The sequence below is a fragment of the Lolium rigidum genome, chromosome 1, assembly GCF_022539505.1.
Source record: "Lolium rigidum isolate FL_2022 chromosome 1, APGP_CSIRO_Lrig_0.1, whole genome shotgun sequence".
Lineage (NCBI taxonomy): Eukaryota > Viridiplantae > Streptophyta > Magnoliopsida > Poales > Poaceae > Lolium > Lolium rigidum.
This window is the reverse complement of record NC_061508.1, coordinates 18,066,434-18,085,061: the sequence shown is the minus strand read 5'-3', so window position 1 is coordinate 18,085,061 and position 18,628 is coordinate 18,066,434. Positions and strand designations below refer to the sequence as shown.

At 44.3% G+C, this 18,628-nt stretch overlaps 2 protein-coding genes across 2 annotated transcripts; one reads left to right on the top strand and one right to left on the bottom strand.

The window, feature by feature from the left end:
• The first annotated feature begins 1,637 nt into the window (after positions 1 to 1,637).
• Positions 1,638 to 7,831, top strand: LOC124685000 (LRR receptor-like serine/threonine-protein kinase SIK1). The gene is made up of 26 exons (XM_047219267.1): positions 1,638 to 1,822; positions 2,196 to 2,267; positions 2,533 to 2,604; positions 2,721 to 2,792; positions 3,068 to 3,139; positions 3,333 to 3,404; positions 3,490 to 3,561; positions 3,642 to 3,713; positions 3,798 to 3,866; positions 3,986 to 4,057; positions 4,147 to 4,218; positions 4,297 to 4,368; positions 4,453 to 4,524; positions 4,602 to 4,673; positions 4,758 to 4,829; positions 4,949 to 5,020; positions 5,140 to 5,211; positions 5,297 to 5,368; positions 5,460 to 5,531; positions 5,628 to 5,699; positions 5,783 to 5,854; positions 5,935 to 6,005; positions 6,087 to 6,218; positions 6,310 to 6,648; positions 6,746 to 7,116; positions 7,266 to 7,831. Exons 1-26 carry the CDS (start codon positions 1,638 to 1,640, stop codon positions 7,614 to 7,616), a joined length of 2,886 nt encoding a protein of 961 aa, XP_047075223.1. The 3' UTR covers positions 7,617 to 7,831.
• A 3,023-nt stretch (positions 7,832 to 10,854) lies between these two features.
• LOC124704694 (protein TPX2-like) lies at positions 10,855 to 18,412 on the bottom strand. The gene is made up of 15 exons (XM_047236969.1): positions 17,530 to 18,412; positions 16,246 to 16,390; positions 15,816 to 15,980; positions 15,266 to 15,374; positions 14,235 to 14,282; positions 13,762 to 13,883; positions 13,594 to 13,669; positions 12,223 to 12,326; positions 11,992 to 12,061; positions 11,707 to 11,772; positions 11,557 to 11,619; positions 11,407 to 11,481; positions 11,276 to 11,319; positions 11,095 to 11,176; positions 10,855 to 10,871 (listed from the first exon to the last, which is right to left on the bottom strand). The coding sequence occupies exons 1-13, from the start codon at positions 18,410 to 18,412 to the stop codon at positions 11,281 to 11,283; spliced, it is 1,965 nt and encodes a 654-aa protein (XP_047092925.1). The 3' UTR covers positions 10,855 to 10,871; positions 11,095 to 11,176; positions 11,276 to 11,280.
• Between the last annotated feature and the right edge of the window lie 216 nt (positions 18,413 to 18,628).

Below are 18,628 nucleotides of genomic sequence, written 5' to 3'. Positions count from 1 at the left end.
AACGATTCGGCACCCCGTTGTAACCTGTTTTCATCATAATCAAAGATCAGACAGGCAGGACGTAAGGGTTTTACCTCATCGAGGGCCCCGAACCTGTGTAAATCGCTTTCCCCGCTTGTCTGTGTACCGATGTCTCGTGTCAGCTTGCAGGATTCCATCAACCCTAAGCCCCTATCGGAGGGCATTGCCGAGGAGCACCCTCGACACTCACATAAACCACATCGCGCAAACCAATCAATCAAAGCAATGCATGTAAGCCATGTGCTCAACATACGTGGACAATGTATTAGGCTGGTGCCAACGCGGGCAGGAGGCGGGGCGGTACCGCCCGCGTCGGGGCGAGAGGGAGGTGAGAGGCGGGCGAGACGCTAGCGGCGGGCGGTGGATCCACCGCCCGGCGGTAGGGGCCGGTACCGCCCGCCTATAGCCCGCGTTGGAGGCGATAGCGGGGCGAGAGGGAAGCGATAGCGGTGCTAGTGAGGGCGGTAGGGAGGCGGTAGGGAGGAGAGAGAAGTGAGAGCTGGCACTATAGCCTGTGCACTGACACCGTGGGGTGAGAGTGGGGTGAGAGTGAAGATAAAAGCTGACGTGGCGGGTGAGAGTGGGGTGATGCATTGGCACCAGCCTTATGTTGTTATATAAACTGGAGCATTTCTTCTTCTCCTAGAAAATAAATACTGTAGTAGATGATTGGAGTTGATCGCCGCGGCTCTGCGCCGAGTACGTCCTAGTTAAGGACACAATGACCACCATTCCATTATTCCAAGACAAGCTTGGTTGATCGCCTTGATCGATCTGCTAATCAGGCACGTAACATTCATGTACTAGCTCCATCACGCCTAATCTCTCTCGCTACCACGCCTGATCCGACAGAGCGTACAGCACGCGGCCGGTTCGTCGCCGGTCGAGGTCTGGTGTAGGGTGACCACCACGCCACCGACGCCGTCACGACCGCCGCATGATCCCGTCCGGTCCTATCCCTCCGTACGCTCCACAATCAAAAGCATCCGGCCCCCACCCGCCGACCGCCGCCACGCCGGCGGCGCGCAGCCACGCCGCCGTACCCAGAGATCGCGCGAACCAGTAACCACCTCTCAAACCTCTCCTTAAACCCCTGCACTCGCTAATCACCATCTACCGGCGGACCCACCTGCCATTGCCACGGTAAAACGCCGCGCGTTTCGAGAGGGCGATGGAGATCCACGGCGGACCCCACGTACACGTCGCCGCCGGCCCCGCCGCGCCAGCCTTAACCCCGCTTCTCTCTCCTGGCAGTGGCACCACCACCACCTCCGTCCTCTGCTTCGCTCTGCAGCGCTGCGCAGCGGCTGCCCCCCGAAAGCAACGACAGTCACGTCGCTATCGCCTATCGCCTCCACCGCGGCCACGACAAATACATTGCCAGCCCCCCTCCCTCCCTCCCCCATCTACAACTGCCTGCTGCTTGCCCATCAGACATGGCAAGGGGAGCGGCTCCGTCGTAGCTTCCTCGGCCCGGTTCGGTTCTTGGTTCGGTAGCGAGCGCTCGAGGTGGTGGCGGCAGGAGGAAAGTGGTCGCTTTTCCTGCTGCGCGCGCGCGGCCTCTCGGAATGGCGGCGTCCTCCTCGTGGCGGCGGCGGTGGGCGACGGGGTTCATGATGGTGGTGGTTCTTGGGCTGGCGGCGGTGGCGGCCGAGGGGGGAGGGGACGGGGAGGCGCTGATGGCGGTCAAGGCCGGCTTCGGCAACGCCGCCAACGCGCTCGCCGACTGGGACGGCGGGCGCGACCACTGCGCCTGGCGGGGCGTCGCCTGCGACAACGCCTCCTTCGCCGTCTTCGCCCTGTGCGTTCTTCTTTCTCTTCTTCGTCTGCTGATTCTTCTTTACTGCTCTGTTTTCTTGGCGTGCTCCTCTGGCATTGCGGCGAGAATGGAAGGATTCTGCTTTGCTTTCTTGTCACTGCACCCTCTGTCCTTCCATGTTTTTCTAAGCAAGCTTTTCGATCGACAAGCGGCAGCACAGTTCTTGTTTCTGTTCTTGCTCCATTCTTCCTCCCTTGCCGTGAAAGCCTGCACTTGAAAACATGTCGCCTGCTCAGTAAATGTGCTTTCTTGGGGGGATTTCTATGGTGTTTCTTGCATAGTAAAGAATCATCTGTTACCGTTTTGCTAAATGAATTATTACTGATAAATCCTTTTCTGTGGGATAAACAAACAGGAACCTGTCAAATCTCAACCTGGGAGGGGAGATCTCGCCGGCGATAGGGGAGCTCAAGACCCTACAGTTCGTGTAAGTACTGCCGACCACTAGCGTACTACCCCTCCCCTTCCTTCGCATCCGCTGCTTGAGATTTTGTGCACTTGACGAGACATGAATCTTCCTCGCTTCTTTATAATATATCCATCTGATTTGACCCTTCATACCATGATGTGACACACTTCTTTACTATTTTACTTTTATTAACCCTATGTATACTACTCCCCTGGATTTGCTTGCTTGCCGATTAGTTTATCTCCGCGCGCCCTAATGATTGATTTGCTTTGCTCTGTTCCAGGGATCTCAAGGGGAACAAGCTCACAGGCCAAATCCCGGATGAGATTGGGGACTGCGTCTCCTTAAAATATCTGTACGTCACCTAATCTGGGTCTTCTTTTATTGTTCAACTCCAACCTTTTTGCTGTAGATGCATGGTTCTTGTTTATTTTATAATAATTGACCTATGCCGCTTCTTGTGTCGTGCAGAGATTTGTCCTTCAACTCGCTGTATGGAGACATCCCCTTCTCCATCTCCAAGCTCAAGCAACTTGAGGATTTGTAAGCACTGCTTTATTGTTTGTTTCTCTTGCCTACCTTTTAGTAGAGACATATCTCTTTCTGAGATATGATCACTTTTCCTCCCATCTTTGGGATGTTTTTGGGTTATACTGAGGAATCAGACTCTACTTGCATTTATCTCTTTTTAGGATGTTTTGGCAGAAATATATTATGAAACAATTTTTGATTCTCTGTAACTTATGGATTGCTGTCAAGTTCTTATGGTTTAGAATGCATGAGTTATGACGTTTCTTTTCTCTCTATTCTGGCTGCAGGATTTTGAAGAACAACCAGCTCACGGGACCCATCCCTTCCACATTGTCCCAAATTCCAAATCTCAAAACCTTGTGAGTTTCCTTTCTCCGTGACTCTACTTATTTTGGCATTCTTCGACAAACATGGTGATCTGCCTTACTTTTTGCACCAACCTTTTTGTCTTGCGGTTAGCATACTACAGGAAAAATTTCTATTTTCGTGGCATTTTTCTGTTCTGCTTCATGTTTTTTTTTAATGAAATGTGGAAGTATTTTCTTGGAATAGGGATTTGGCGCAGAACCAGCTTACTGGCGACATCCCAAGGCTCATCTACTGGAATGAAGTTCTGCAATACCTGTAAGAACTAGACTATACCTTAGTAGTCATATATCTGGGAATGGAGAGAGTATATTACTAACATTTTTGCCCTCTTGATCTTCAGAGGTTTGAGGGGTAATTCACTGACTGGAACCTTGTCACCTGACATGTGCCAGCTGACTGGCCTGTGGTACTTGTAAGTTCTATGCTTACATGGAGATGCAATGCTTCAAACTGATCTAAATCGACACTGATCTTTTGCTTCCAATTCTGCAGCGATGTAAGGGGCAACAATCTCACAGGAACAATTCCAGAGAATATTGGGAACTGCACTAGCTTTGAGATTCTGTATGTTGCTTCTTAAGACTTCATTAATAAATGATTGGTGCTCATTGTTTAGTTATTTATGTGAACTTCATTTATGGAATACAGGGACATTTCGTATAACCAAATCTCTGGAGAAATACCTTACAATATAGGTTTCCTTCAAGTAGCCACACTGTAAGCTTCCTGACTAATTCCAAGCAAATCTTCTGTACTTTAGCCTATTCGTACTACTGTGATATACTGTTCTATTCACATTTGGACTTATGCTTAATGTTTTCATTGTCGTTCCGTAGGTCACTTCAAGGAAATAGACTGACTGGGAAAATTCCAGAAGTGATTGGCCTCATGCAAGCTCTTGCTGTTCTGTGAGTAAACCACCACACTTCACACCTTATAGGTGTTAGCTCATGTAATATTCAATACTGACTTTTCGTTTCCAATTCTTCTTTCTTAGTGATCTGAGCGAAAATGAACTAGTAGGGCCCATTCCTCCGATACTCGGCAACCTATCCTACACTGGCAAACTGTTAGTATCATCAGTAAGACCTGTTCTTTCACCGAAACAGCATTCTTTTCTTCTGTTAATATTTTTTGGCATCTTCAGATATTTACATGGCAATAAACTTACTGGAGAAGTACCACCAGAACTTGGGAACATGACTAAACTTAGCTACCTGTAAGTGATTGTTTCTGATTTGGATAATGATGTAGTTCAGTTGGTCTGAAACACTATGTGAGACTCAGAACTTGTTCCATACAGGCAACTGGATGACAATGAATTAGTGGGCACAATTCCAGCTGAGCTTGGGAAACTGGAAGAGCTATTTGAATTGTAAGGATGGTTCTATTTTACTGATTAATGTTCATTTTAATCTATGTAATTCTTGACTAATTGCAGTTTTTTTCTAGAAACCTTGCCAGCAACAATCTTGAGGGTCCTATTCCTACGAACATCAGTTCATGCACTGCTCTAAACAAATTGTAAGTTAGCAAGCAATTATCTATGTTGGTACTTAACTGGAGAGTTTTGCGCTTTGTGCTTAATCGTGTTCGTATCATCTTCAGCAATGTTTACGGCAATAGATTGAACGGCTCTATCCCTGCTGGTTTCCAGAATTTGGAGAGTTTGACTTACTTGTGAGTACTTGAAATTGTAGCGTTTTGCTTACATTTTTTTTACTTAATTCATATTGCAGCATAATTATGTTTGAGAAGAATCTCAAATCTTATTCTTCTTTTGAATATATAAATTGCAGGAATTTATCCTCGAACAATTTTAAAGGCCAGATCCCCTCTGAACTTGGTCATATCGTCAACTTGGACACACTGTAAGGAGACTCCTGCATCTATATTTTGTTACGTACTGCCATGAATTCCCTGATATTGTTGTCATGCTGTATCCACTTTATTTTGATGATTTTAATCTTGTTCCTTCATTTTGGCTTAGGGATCTTTCCTACAATGGATTTTCTGGACCAGTTCCTGCTACTATTGGTGATCTTGAGCATCTTCTTGAGTTGTATGTTCAGCACCAGCCTCTTATAATTCATGTTTCATCGCATATATATGATCTAATTTCCTAATGTTCTAAATTCTGAATATAGGAATTTGAGCAAAAACCATCTTAGTGGTTCTGTGCCTGCTGAGTTCGGGAACTTGAGAAGCGTCCAAGTAATGTAAGTGAACACCCTTGTCAGTTGTGTATTTGCGTTCTGTTGGTGGTAATCTTGTGATGATAATTGTCTGACCTAATTTTAACATTGATAGTGATATATCCAACAACGCCATGTCTGGTTATCTCCCTGAAGAACTAGGCCAACTTCAGAACCTTGATAGTTTGTGAGTTCTCTTTCGTCGTGCTATTATCATGAACTATGAACTTCAAAATCCCAAAATCACCCAAGTATTTACCGTGCTGTGTTTTATCATATGAAGGATTCTTAACAACAATAGTTTGGCTGGGGAGATACCTGCTCAGTTGGCTAACTGCTTCAGCTTAAATACCTTGTAAGTTTTGTGTGCAAGCTCTGCCATGTAGTATTGGTGATTACTTAGCCTGCATTTAGTTTATGGATACTATAAATTTTCAGGAACTTGTCATACAACAACCTTTCTGGACATGTCCCATCGGCTAGGAACTTCTCAAAATTTCCGATGGAAAGGTATTGAATACCCTTACTACCTTTGATGCCCTTCTGTTACTATCTTATAATTGCTGATATTAACCAATACCTAAATGCAGCTTCTTGGGCAATCCAATGCTGCGTGTTCGCTGTAAAGACTCCAGTTGCGGCAATTCTACTGGACCAAAAGGTAGTAGTCAAGTCATAAGCTAATAGTTAGCTTTTCATTCCATTTGCTTTCAAACTCGTGTTTACATACTTCATATTGCAGTGGTTCTTTCTCGGTGGGGGATTGCATGTATTGTCTTAGGCTTCATCGTATTACTCTGTGTTATGCTATTGGCAATATATAAAACAAATCGACCACAGCCACTTGTCAAAGCATGTGAGAAACCAGTGCAAGGTTTGTGTACATCTAAGCCAGTGAACTGTATTCTCTGCCAGAACAATATCTTTACAAATCACCAATCTCATCTTTTCTTAACAATTTTCAGGGCCTCCAAAGATAGTACTCCTTCAAATGGACATGGCTATCCATACCTATGATGATATTATGAGGCTGACAGAGAATTTGAGTGAGAAATACATCATAGGCTATGGCGCTTCAAGTACTGTGTATAAGTGTGTGCTCAAGAGTGGCAAGGCCATTGCTGTCAAGCGGCTCTACAGTCAATATAACCATGGTGCCCGCGAGTTTGAGACAGAACTAGAGACAGTTGGTAGCATCCGGCACAGGAATCTTGTGAGCCTTCATGGCTTCTCCCTCTCTCCTCATGGAAACCTACTCTTCTATGATTACATGGAAAATGGTTCCTTGTGGGATCTTCTCCACGGTTAGGATTACTGACATTTGATTTATCCTGTTTCCTTTCATGCATTTATCGGTCTCACAAGCATTTTCTCATGATATATCATCTACTTCTGTTTCAGGTCCATCAAAGAAAGTGAAACTTGATTGGGACACACGGCTGAGGATCGCAGTTGGTGCTGCACAAGGGCTGGCCTATCTTCACCATGACTGCAACCCTCGCATAGTCCACAGGGATGTCAAGTCCTCTAACATCTTGCTGGATGAGCACTTTGAAGCACATCTCTCAGATTTCGGCATCGCAAAAACTGTCCCTGCTGCCAAGTCCCATGCGTCCACTTATGTGCTAGGAACCATTGGCTACATTGATCCAGAGTATGCCCGGACATCCAGGCTGAATGAGAAATCTGATGTATACAGCTTTGGTATCGTTCTTCTGGAGTTGCTCACGGGGCTGAAGGCTGTCGACAACGATTCCAACTTGCATCAGTTGGTAAGTCACCCACACTGAACTCCTCATATCAGGCTATTGTTGTCTTTTTATTGAACAATGCAAGTCACTCTTAAAAATAAGGTGCAATTATAAACTTTAGCATGATCTGCTGCCATGGCTTTTAGGAATGACCCTCTGTCTATGTGTAGATACTCTCGAGAGCTGATGACAACACTGTCATGGAGGCAGTGGACTCGGAGGTGTCAGTGACGTGCACCGACATGGGCCTCGTCCGGAAGGCCTTCCAGCTCGCCCTGCTGTGCACCAAGAGGCACCCCATCGACAGGCCAACCATGCATGAGGTCGCAAGGGTGCTCCTCTCACTCATGCCATCCCCCGCTGTGAAGCCCGTGACAGCTTCGAAAACAGTCGACTACACCCGCTACCTAGCGACGACGCCTGACATGGACCATGGTGGTGCAGACATCGGCGACAACAGCTCCTCCGACGAGCAGTGGTTTGTTCGGTTCGGCGAGGTCATTTCCAAGCACACAATGTGATGACCAATCCTCACCCCAAAATTTTCTCCTCCCCAAGGTAGAGAGAGCTGGAAGTAAGAAGCTAAGAAAGCATAGTAGCACAGTGCAGGAAAATAGGTGTAGGATCTCTGAAGTAGATGGATGTATGGACAGTGCCATTGTTCTTCACCTCCTTTTTTCTTTTTGCTTTTCTTCTTGGCATTGGGTGTTAGAAGTGTCTCGTCAGAACATAATCAAGATTTGAGATTGCTGCGTGGAGCGAGTTCTCGGGCATTCAAGGGTGGATCAGAACGAGACTCAGAGATGTCTCGTGAGCACCTTCAAAGCCCTAGAATTTATGTGCTGTGATGATGGCAAGAGATACAGTCAGGATCGAGATGAGTTCTTTGGATTCTGGGGGTGCATTGAATTGAACCATGCGAAGCATCATGCCCTGCTGCATCCACAGGATTGTGCAATGTAAATGCTGTTGCCCTGATTTTTTTTGTTTACCGTATTTATGAGTTTGCTCCGCTGCCTCTCTACTGTGACTGTACGGTGGTGGTTGCTTTCTCTGAATCTCTGATCTGTGTAGCTGCTGATGTGTATTTATGCCTGTTTCCCTGTCCTGCTTGTTTGTCAGATACTAGTGTGCAGTAGCTGGCAGTGCCATCATGCATATCTCCTTCTCTCCTTGAGTTGTTCCGGCGAACTTTCGCACTCAATTCGTGGAGGAGGAAATATATCCTCAAAATTTCCGAAATTGTTGGGACAAGGATTTTGTGCACATGGAAGTCAGTGCTCCCTTCACTTTTGGATTTTTGAAAATTTCAAATTCTCATATTTCTCTGCTTTCAAGAATTATGACATTAAATATGTAGATAGATGTGTATACGAGGACTGGAATCAAAAAAGTCTCGTCAAAAAATACGTTATATTTTTGGAGATGCAAAAAAGACAAATTTCTGACTGTTTCCAAAATACAAAGTATTTTTTAATGGGACTTTTTTGACTACTTGTCTAAATCTATCTACATATTTAATGTCATAATTTTTGAAAACATAAAAGAGCGAGGTTTTGAAAATTTTCAAAAATCCAAAAGTCCAATGAGCACTTGTGCTCATGTGCACATGGTACTTTCCGAAATTGTAGCTTCATCATTTCTTACTTTATGTGTTACACAAACCATCACTTTGACGAATTTTATGCAGTTTCCACTGTGGTGATCTAATCTATGCAATGTACCCTGCATTTCAATGCTTCAACTGATGTAAAAAAAATCTAAAACCTTTGAAAAATCATAAAAATTTGCATCCAAATATGTTTTTTTATGGATCCACACTAAGATTTTATATGAAGCATCAATGGTTGCTAAAAAATATCCTATGTAGTTTTATAAATCAATTAGTAGTGAAAAATTAAACAAATCATAGGAAAATAATTTTTCATCCGAAACTCATGATTTTTCTATCAATTCCTTATAGAGTATAACTTGTGTATGAACAATTTATGAATAGGTAAATCACACCCTATAAAGCATCTACGAAAAATCATAACTTTTGTAAGTACAATTATTCTCCTATGATCTGTTTGGTGGGCTATAAGTATTTGTGCTAAAATATAAGTATACGTTTTAAAGTAAACAAATATGATGATGCATATAAGCATATTGAATGTAGTCTATAACATTATAGAGTGCATCCGGAAAAATATTGAGGATACACTTTTTTAGGACATTTTAATTTTTAATTTTTTTATACATTTACTAATGCATTGACATGTGAGGCTCAACCCGTCAACCAGGCTAATTGGTTGATGAGATGATCAAGAGGTGAAAATCTCAATATATTTGAGCAATACCTAGCAAAAAAATATCCGTCCAAATGGTGCTTTATGCAACACGTGAGTAGAACATGGTGGAATCTGCCATACACTCTAATATGTCTACATTTGTATTAATACGAGCTCAAGATGCCTGCCATTTGCTGTAAAATGGGAGTAGAATTAAATCTGAATAATCTGTACAGAAAATATACTGTAACAGGTTTGCAGCAGATAGTGTGCACAGTCGGTTTCTGTTGCTGTGTGAAACGTTTTTACCTTGCCATACATAGCCAGCCAGGCAGCGAGGGCGTACCCGATCTCTCCCTCGTTCGTCAGCTAGTCAATGGCAGCTGCGTTCTGCAGCTGAAAGCACACGTCCTCTCACGCTGCTGACGGAGACTTGCCATGCCATGGCAGCCGCTGCAGCGGCTGCTCTGGGTCTGGTGTCGAACTGAAGCATGAAAAAGCCTCTGATCCCACAGCAACAACTGTCGAAACGCTGCGTGCCGCTCCCGTGCAGCTGATAGCGCGCGCACGGTGGCTGCCTGGGCACCACCACCGGCATCTTCTTCTCCCAAACACGAACAGTCGGACACTGCTCGCCTGCGTAGACATCCGACGCGTGCCCGTGAGCAGCTCTCGGCCGTGCCGTCCGATCGATCGGCTCCGGTATACGAGGAATTTGGAAGCGACGACGCCATGCATGCATACCGCCGGCAGCCAGCTCCTGTGCCGTCAGGTACGACGCTTTATTCCTGGGCTTGTGACGGGACAGACCGATGCGCGATGTGAGGTTACATGGTGTCTTCTCGTCTCCGCTCCGGGGACCCCGCCGGCCGGCCTGCTCCAACCGAGCTTGACCGCTCGCTGCCTTGAGCAAAGTACTGTGTCGGCACTGCTCGATTAAGCTCTGAAGAACCTGCAGAGATTCCTGCTGCTGCCAATTATAAGTAGCAACAAGATTCCTGTGATGAATCGGCCAAAACAACATTACACGTATGTTCTGGCTTCTTTGGAAAAAACGGAGGAGCACAGGACATTTCCCAAACCATAATAAAAAGAAGGGATGATGGAAAGACATAGATAGCAAGCGAACGGACTTTTCCAGATGATTGCGGTGTTGTTTGTTTACAACTTCAGAACCACGGCAGATACACCACCACCAGGTCAGGTCAGCCACTTTCCCCCACACCACCCGCTACGAGCTATGGCTGGGTTTCTACTCAAGCTGTACAAAAAGGGATCTCCACGAGCAGATAAGGAATTAAGTTACGCTGGCTGGCAGCAACGCCTGTGCGACAGGCCAAGACGGGGAAAAACTGTCTGGTCTCGGGGATCAACCAAACTATCTGACGCCAGAGATCGCCGGGTGCCTTAATGTCAAATAATGTATGGCTTCATCTTGTTTGACGAAGAAAGGGAGGATGAGCCCACCCCCCCTGTGAGTCCTACTGTCCAAAAGAGACGCCTAGCCTACAACAAGATGGAGAAGGACACTGTCAACATACCAAACTGAATTGCACGTTTTCAATATCATAATGATGCAAGATCGATATACTAGCAGTACGATTAGCAATCACACTCTTGTGCTTACAAAGAAGAAATCATATTGCTGGGAATAAACTCGAAGCACCATGCTGGTCATGAGAAGCTGTGAGGGGGAGTATACACAGGAAAATGAGAAAGACATGGTTACCTTTGTGCAGGTGCAGAAATGAGATTCTGAATCAGCCTTTGTCAAACAGAACGGTATAAATATTCTTCTTGACTAAGTAGGTCTGAAAAGGTATAGAAAATGGTAGGCTGTCATGCAATTTGGTAAAAACAAATTCGCAAGCCACAATTTACTGGGCAGTTAAAATATAATAACAACTTACCAGAGCTAGCAACGAATGGCACCAATCATGTTCTCTTTGCAATCCTTGCAATAAAAGGTGATATTTCAGCACTTCGAATTAACATGAAAGGGCATTGCAAACACAGAATGAAACGGAAACGAGCGACTAACCTTGGTGGTGATGTAATTTGGACGTTCAACTGCCTGGCGGTCCATGGCACGGCGGCCTTCGGCGGTTAAAGAAAGCTGCCCAAATAATTTGCGTAAATATCAGATTGAAGTAATTTGAAGGCAATCCATGTTTGTGCTATCAGTACAAACCTTGTTAAAGAGCTCAGATAATGGAGCCTGCTTGCTCTTTCGGCATGTTGACAAGTTGAATTCCTAGGATTGTCAACCAGAAAACATGGATATTCTGATAAATAGATACCTCAAGAAGAAACAGAGAAAAGAATATTGCAAGAAAGCTACCTTAGGCACTGTAGGATTTCTTTTGGCATTTTGAAATAAACCAGTATCTCCTTTGCTTTGTAATATCTGTTTAAAGGAGGAAAGTAGGACAATCATTGACTGCAGCTGTTGTCTGAACAAACTATAAAAATGCTGCAGCATCCTATATTTATTATGTATGTATCTGTCTGATAAAAATCAACTAACACCAAGAACATGGAATTATCATCAAAATATCTGTTCAATAGCCAATACGGTGCTCCAAATTAGCTCAGATATGAGCATAGAGCTGTTCAGGACAGATACCTTTTTATCCAATCGCTGAGCTTTAAATTTAAACGTGCCATCTCTGGAATCTTCTGGTTTTCTATCGATGCTGTTAACAGACAACAAAGAAACAGCAATTATTGCTTCAACAGAGCAAAAGAAATTGGCACATTACCTCATCGTAGGCAATATATATGACTTCGCAATACAATATCACATAGGTAACTGGTAATGTAACTGGAACCAAAGAAACATAAGAAGCAAGCTTACTTGTGGAGATTAATTGCACGGTTAGGCGCACACGCTGGCATGTTTGGTGGAACAGTGGCATGTTGTACATTCGCATGCTGATGGGCCCGAAATGGTTGCACGACCTGCTTGAAGAGAAGTGTTGAATGTCTGAGCAGCGGCGACATATACACATATAAAGAAAGAGAGAAATACATCATGGAGCTAATTTAGCATCACTCCAACTTAATCTGGAAATGCACATCACACTGATTCTGCTACCAAGAGGAAATTAAGATAAGCTGAACAGCTTTAGCCCAAAAGGCTTTGTAAAATACTGAACAAGCAACAAGGACAAAAAGGCAAAGGTAAGTACATGCTATGATGTATGGCTGCACTGAATCATTGATATACCAAATTTATATACCCGGCAAATCCTTACAGTTTATCTGTTTCTGGGGGTAAAGAAACATCAGTGGAACCACTCCTGAAGTGTTGGACTACCAGACCAGCCACAAAGGAAATGTTACTGGAAAGTATATCTCCAGTTTCCCACGAAGAGTATATTCACAGACTCATGAATTTTTTCTTAAACTATAAGAAATAAAATGCGCTGAATTTCCATGATTGGGAAATTTTCTCAGGGAATATGCGGGTTCCCTGAAACCCTGAAGTGTGTCAGTACATATTACTGGCAGGATTCTGTAGTGTCTGCTACTCTTTTTGAGTGGCAACGACATATACACATATAAAGAAAGAGACAAATACATCATGGTGCAAATTTAGCATCCCTCCACCGTAATGTGAAAGTGCCTATTCTAATACATTACACTGATTCTACTGCCAAGAGGAAAATTAAGATAAACTGAACTGCTTTAGCCACAAAACTAGAGGCAGAATACTGAACAAGCAACAAGGACAAAAAAAAAAAAAAGCAAGCGTAATTACACACTATGATGTTTGCCGCACTGAATAGTTGAACATGAGTATCATATTTATATACCCTGCAAATCGTTCCATTTTCTCTGTTTCTGGGGGTAAGAAAACATCAGAAGAACTACTCCTGAAGTGTCGGACTACTAGAAAGGAAATGTTACTGGAAAGTATGTCTCCAGTTTCCCACTAAGAGTATATTCAGACCATGATTGTTTTTCTATATAATATAAGAAATAAAATGCGTCCAATTCTCCCATAATTGGGAAATTTTCCTAAGGAATATGAGGGTCCTCTAAGACCCTTAAATGTGTCAGTACATATTAACTTGAAGAATTTTGTAGGGTTTGCTACTCTTTGTGTGAGTTTCTGACTGGTATTCTTCAGAAATATGTCACAAATTTGAATAATTCTGTGCTAATGAGATTAATATGACTGCTTAGCATGAATGCATATATATTCAATAGTTCAGAAACCCACCTTTCTGGTCAATGCTGCTTGCGTCGTAGGAGCAGGCTGCAAATCCCGTTTATTTAACTGCTTTGAGTTAGTTGGCCTGAAAATTCCAGGTAAAGGTGTGAAAATTATCATAGTAGAAGTATCTTATGTTCAAACATCAAAACAGAATAGCAAGTAAAGTGACTTTACACTGCTCTTAGAATCCTTGACCTCTCTGCTCTTAGCCTAGTTGCCAACTCAGGTTCTCTCGGCACTGTAATCTTCAGTTTAGATAGACCAGTGGCACGATCAGAGCTACTCTTCATAACATTCTGCTGCACCAATGATAGTGACATCAAGCAAAATTGGAGGCCCACGTCATTCATACCACACGGAAGTCAGTGCAGTCGTCATCTTTTTAGCATAACAGCAAAATCTTTACTGGACAGTATACAGGAGAGTGCAACAACCATTGGGCTATGGCTATTTGCACCCCATGGATTATTATATTTTCAGAAGGAAAATTAAGTAAGCTACTGAAAAGAAACAATAAAGTTGCTTGAGAGAAATAGAAACATATTACACCTAGAAAATTATCCAGGATTTACAGGATAAATGAACGGTACAAGCATGAAGCATCTTTTATACATCAACATAACTGCCTGCTTTGGGGATGCTTTTACCTTTTCATGAGCCTTGTGGATTAATTCATGTTGACTTGTAGGAACAACCTGCACCAGCATTAAAAATATAGCATCAGTAAAAGAAGTGACATGGTTATGCAGCAAAAGTAATGCAAACTAACACCTCCTGTTATCAAGAACATCTAGTCTAACGATAAAAAAGCAAAAGTTCAACTATGAAGACCAGAGGCACAATGTCTGCACATAAGCCCCCAGGCATATACTAGACAACCAGCTTTCCTGCTACAGACTTTAACAGCAATACTAGAGATGCCATTTATCGATAACATATGTATAAAAGGATTTTCTGTTCAAGTCATGGATTATTTTAGATTTCTTCTTTAACGATTTTTTGAAAAAAAAAAGTCCTGTGACTTTTGGTACTTCCAGTAACAAATCAAACAGTGGTTCATCCTGGATTCAGCGGGGAACTTAAATGTCAGTTTCTGTTCAAGCAACCAAAAGTCTTTTCCCTGCGCCAATACTGAAGCTCCCAAGTACAGAAAAAATGACAACCACTTGCAGAGGGTAAAGACTGGGAAGAGGCTGTTGGCAAACTTAAGCTGACAGGTCAAGCAAAATGACACTGCCACTTCGTTGAGAAAACCACAGGATTGTTTGTTGTGCCAGTTACTTTATTCATGCTAAATGCATAAGAAAAAACTGCACTTGCCAATCCCGAATCGACATTAAAAGTATATTGATTCTTTACCAATAAACAAAGACTTTTTACTGTAAATACTACATATTTGATTCAAGATGGAAAATTCGTCCGCCCGGTTTTATTAATTTACAAATTCTTACTCAGCTACTTCAAAAAATGAATTGGCTGATATCATGACTATTAGGTGCTGAATTGAATAAGCATTCCAAACTAGTTTATACGAAATATGACCATGTTCTCTCAAAAGTAAGAAGGAACTGAAGGAAATGTCCCCAGACTAAAACATGGGCTCGAAAGTCAAAACAAACCCCAAAATTCCCCAGAAAACATAGCATATTCATGTTCCCCAAAGGAAGGAGAAACGTACCTTGTTGAGATGGCCTTTTTCTAACTTCTGCCTTTTACCAGCTTGGTTAGTGCAATCGTTTGAGCTCATGGTACTCCCCTCGCTTCTCACTCCAACTGACTTTTTACTCCTGAAACAAAGGAAATTTAAAAGTTTTCATGGTGTTCGCAACAAACAAAACATCATTTGTCTACTTTATATTTCTTTAAAATGAATTAAGTATAAAGGTTAAGAAAAGTAGATGTGACAATGGTCAAGAAAAAAAATGTGAGAAAGAGAACACTAAAAAAGAGCTTGGAGCCTGAGAAGTAACACCACTTGTTAATGCAGCAATGTTTGAACAAACATGTTGGTATAACTGTTATGGCCAGTGGTATTAAATCAAGAATAGAGGTGAATAAAAACACATGAGAAGCACAAACGTATAAATATTGCAAGTGTAGCAGGATAAATTTAAAGCTAAAAACCAGCAGATGGCCCATAAAGGGATAAACCATAGAAACAACTTCTATAGTCAACCCCAGGAAAAGAAATCAGAATATCAGTTAGCAGAAGGCACCGCAGTACATACGGCATGACATTCTTCACTTCATGTTGCCTGTTTTGCCTGGCTAATTGACTGGCTGTAGGCTTCATCAGTGTGGACCCCTTGGAGAAATTCCCCTTCACAATACTTCGAGTGGCAGGTTTTCTTTCATTTTTTGATATTCCATAGCATGGTATCCGTCCTATTTTGCATAAATTACACCAAGTCAATTACTTTTCATTAAAGAATGGGTCAAAAGACAGAACCATGTCAGGCTAAATTACAGAACGATGAACAACATTTGATCAGCTTAATGGACATGCAGTGCTCGCTATTGACAGTAATACAGATAGAGATGAACGAAAAAATAGAAGGCAAACACTCCATCCCAATATACATATATGTAGGTGACAACTGAATGAATCGAGAAAATCAATAGATACAAGCATTTAGCTGACTAGTACCTTCATTTGGCACATGTGATTGATACATACTTTGTTCAGCTGCACCGGAACATCCTTGCGACGGCTTCGAGCAATGCACAGCATCTATTTCTGCAACTGCAATGCTTCTTAGGTTCGGCAACCCAAGATCTTCAGCCAGCATCATAGCAATTAAAGCTATTCAAACAGAAGAGAAAATATTAGTGATATTATTTAGGCAATGTAACACAGTACCAAATTTATAAAGAGAAGTATTGAAGAGCCAAATGTGTTCATGGTAAAGCAAATAATATTTACGTGTAGATCAACAAATATACTTAGTAGTTGCACATGTCCCATTTTTCATAATTCAGTGAAGTCTCCCTTACCAAGCACTATCGGTAGTTTTATCCTTCTGCTCAGTTTTTTACATTAAAACTATACAAGTAACCAAAAACATCTTCTGCAACTCAACACACAAAGTAAAGCTTTGAACGAAGATGCATCAACTCCCATGCCGTTCTTTATGCGCCGGATAAATCCGAGTAGTCCACATATACGAGGAAAGCAATAGAACAAAAATATCTCTGCCATCTTATACAAGTTTTATCAACTATTCATTGTTAGAGTTTCCAGGTGATAGCACAGATACTAAAGCTAAGTGTAGTTGGAAGTTGCAAATGTCCCGCTAGATGTGGATATCTGTGGACTATATACACAACTCATAATTCCCATTGGACATGGAACGGCAGAAAACCCAATGAGCTTCAGGTAACCAACTAACCAAGCATAAGAACTTCTCTTCTGAGGTTATAAAATTGGAGCGTATGAGATTTTACAGGTGATAATACGATGCAGCATTGACAAAAGGCCTACTGGGTTCCTAGAGTTTCAGAATGCCATAAAGCATGCTGGCCTGAAAATGTCCGTCTTATTAGTAATTGCCCCCGGACCCCAGCGCTCGGAAACGCACAATAAATGCATGTCCCTAGAACAAGCATCACAGGTTTCCCGAAATGGCGACGCAAGGGGGGACGGGGAATCCGCGGCTCCTTCATCAGAATTAGAGTAATTACGAAGATCCTAGGAGATGGCCCACTTTCCTAATCCACCAAATTCCCCCGCCCAATCTTCTCTAGCATACTAATACGCGCACGCGAAAGGCATGAGGGATCGATCAGCACATTGCGAGCGCGGACCAATCGATGGAGCCATACCACCGCTCCCGGTCGACCTCCCTCACGCGGGGAAAGGAAAAGAGAATAGTAGTACAGTACGAAATTAGGAGTAATGTGGAAGGGAGGGAGGGGTGGACGGGCGGGCGGGCGGGGACGTACGGGAGGGCGGGTAGCTGGGCGCGGCGGCGAACCACATCTCGGCGGCGGCGGCCTCGACGGGCGCCTCCTCCTGCGCGAGGTCGAACCACCTGGGCGCGTCGTACTCGTAGTCGAGGTCGACCTCGAACCAGCGCACCTCCATCACCATCAGCCCGTCCCGGGCCCCCTCGTACTCCGCGTCGTCGTCGCCGTCGTCGACGGAGTAGGCGTCGCGCATCTCCTCGTCGTCGCTGTCCATGGCGCGGGTTGCGGTCGTGCCGAGCGGGGGCCTGGCCGGCGAGGGCGGCGGGAGGGTGGATCGGGCGGCGGCGTAGCCGTTGGGCGTGTAAAGGTGGCCGGAGCGGAGGAGGGGGGCGAAGAAATTTGAAATGCGGGGTCCGACGGGGGAGGAGGGCCTGACCTCGGCCCGATTTGACCTCCGCGCGTCGTTCCCGGAGACACCCCTGTTCTTTCCAGATTTCGCTTCGTGGAGATCAAACAACGCTGGCGAAAGATCGCAGATTCGCAGGGTGGGGCTCGTCCGGGCTACTGCAGCACGGAAGTGTTTACCAGTTTTGGTAGGGGTGTGTTCGCAAAGTTGTCTATAGTCTTTGGAACTTTTGGGAGGCGGGCGGGGCCCACGTGATGAGCGCAGGCCGTGACCGTCGCCGGGCCGTGGCCGGACCAGCACGGAGTCGTCTCCTCGTTGCGCCGCGAAGAGAGAAGAAAACAAAATCCAGGCCATCGTATTTACTGTATTTTGCTCCAGCTCGAGACGCGACAACTGGACCGGCGTTGCGTAGCAGCGTGCACGAAGGAGGAGGGCAGAAGCGTACTTTCCGGTGGCGGCCTCGGGAGCCGCGCGCGCGGAGGGCATCCGATGCTTGTCGGGTTCCGCTTCCATTCCCGTTCCCGTTCCCGGCTCGGCTGTCCTCGTACCGTATCCCAGTGTGGGTGTGGGCAACTGCACATCGAGATACGCGTACCCCAAGAAACCAAGAGAGGCAGGAAGGCAGGCACGTACGTACAAAATGTTGTGGGAGCTACCGAGATCACCATAGTATAGGAAAGGGGACGCTGGGCTTGGACTTTGGCGACGGCCAGCCACCGGCTTTTGGCA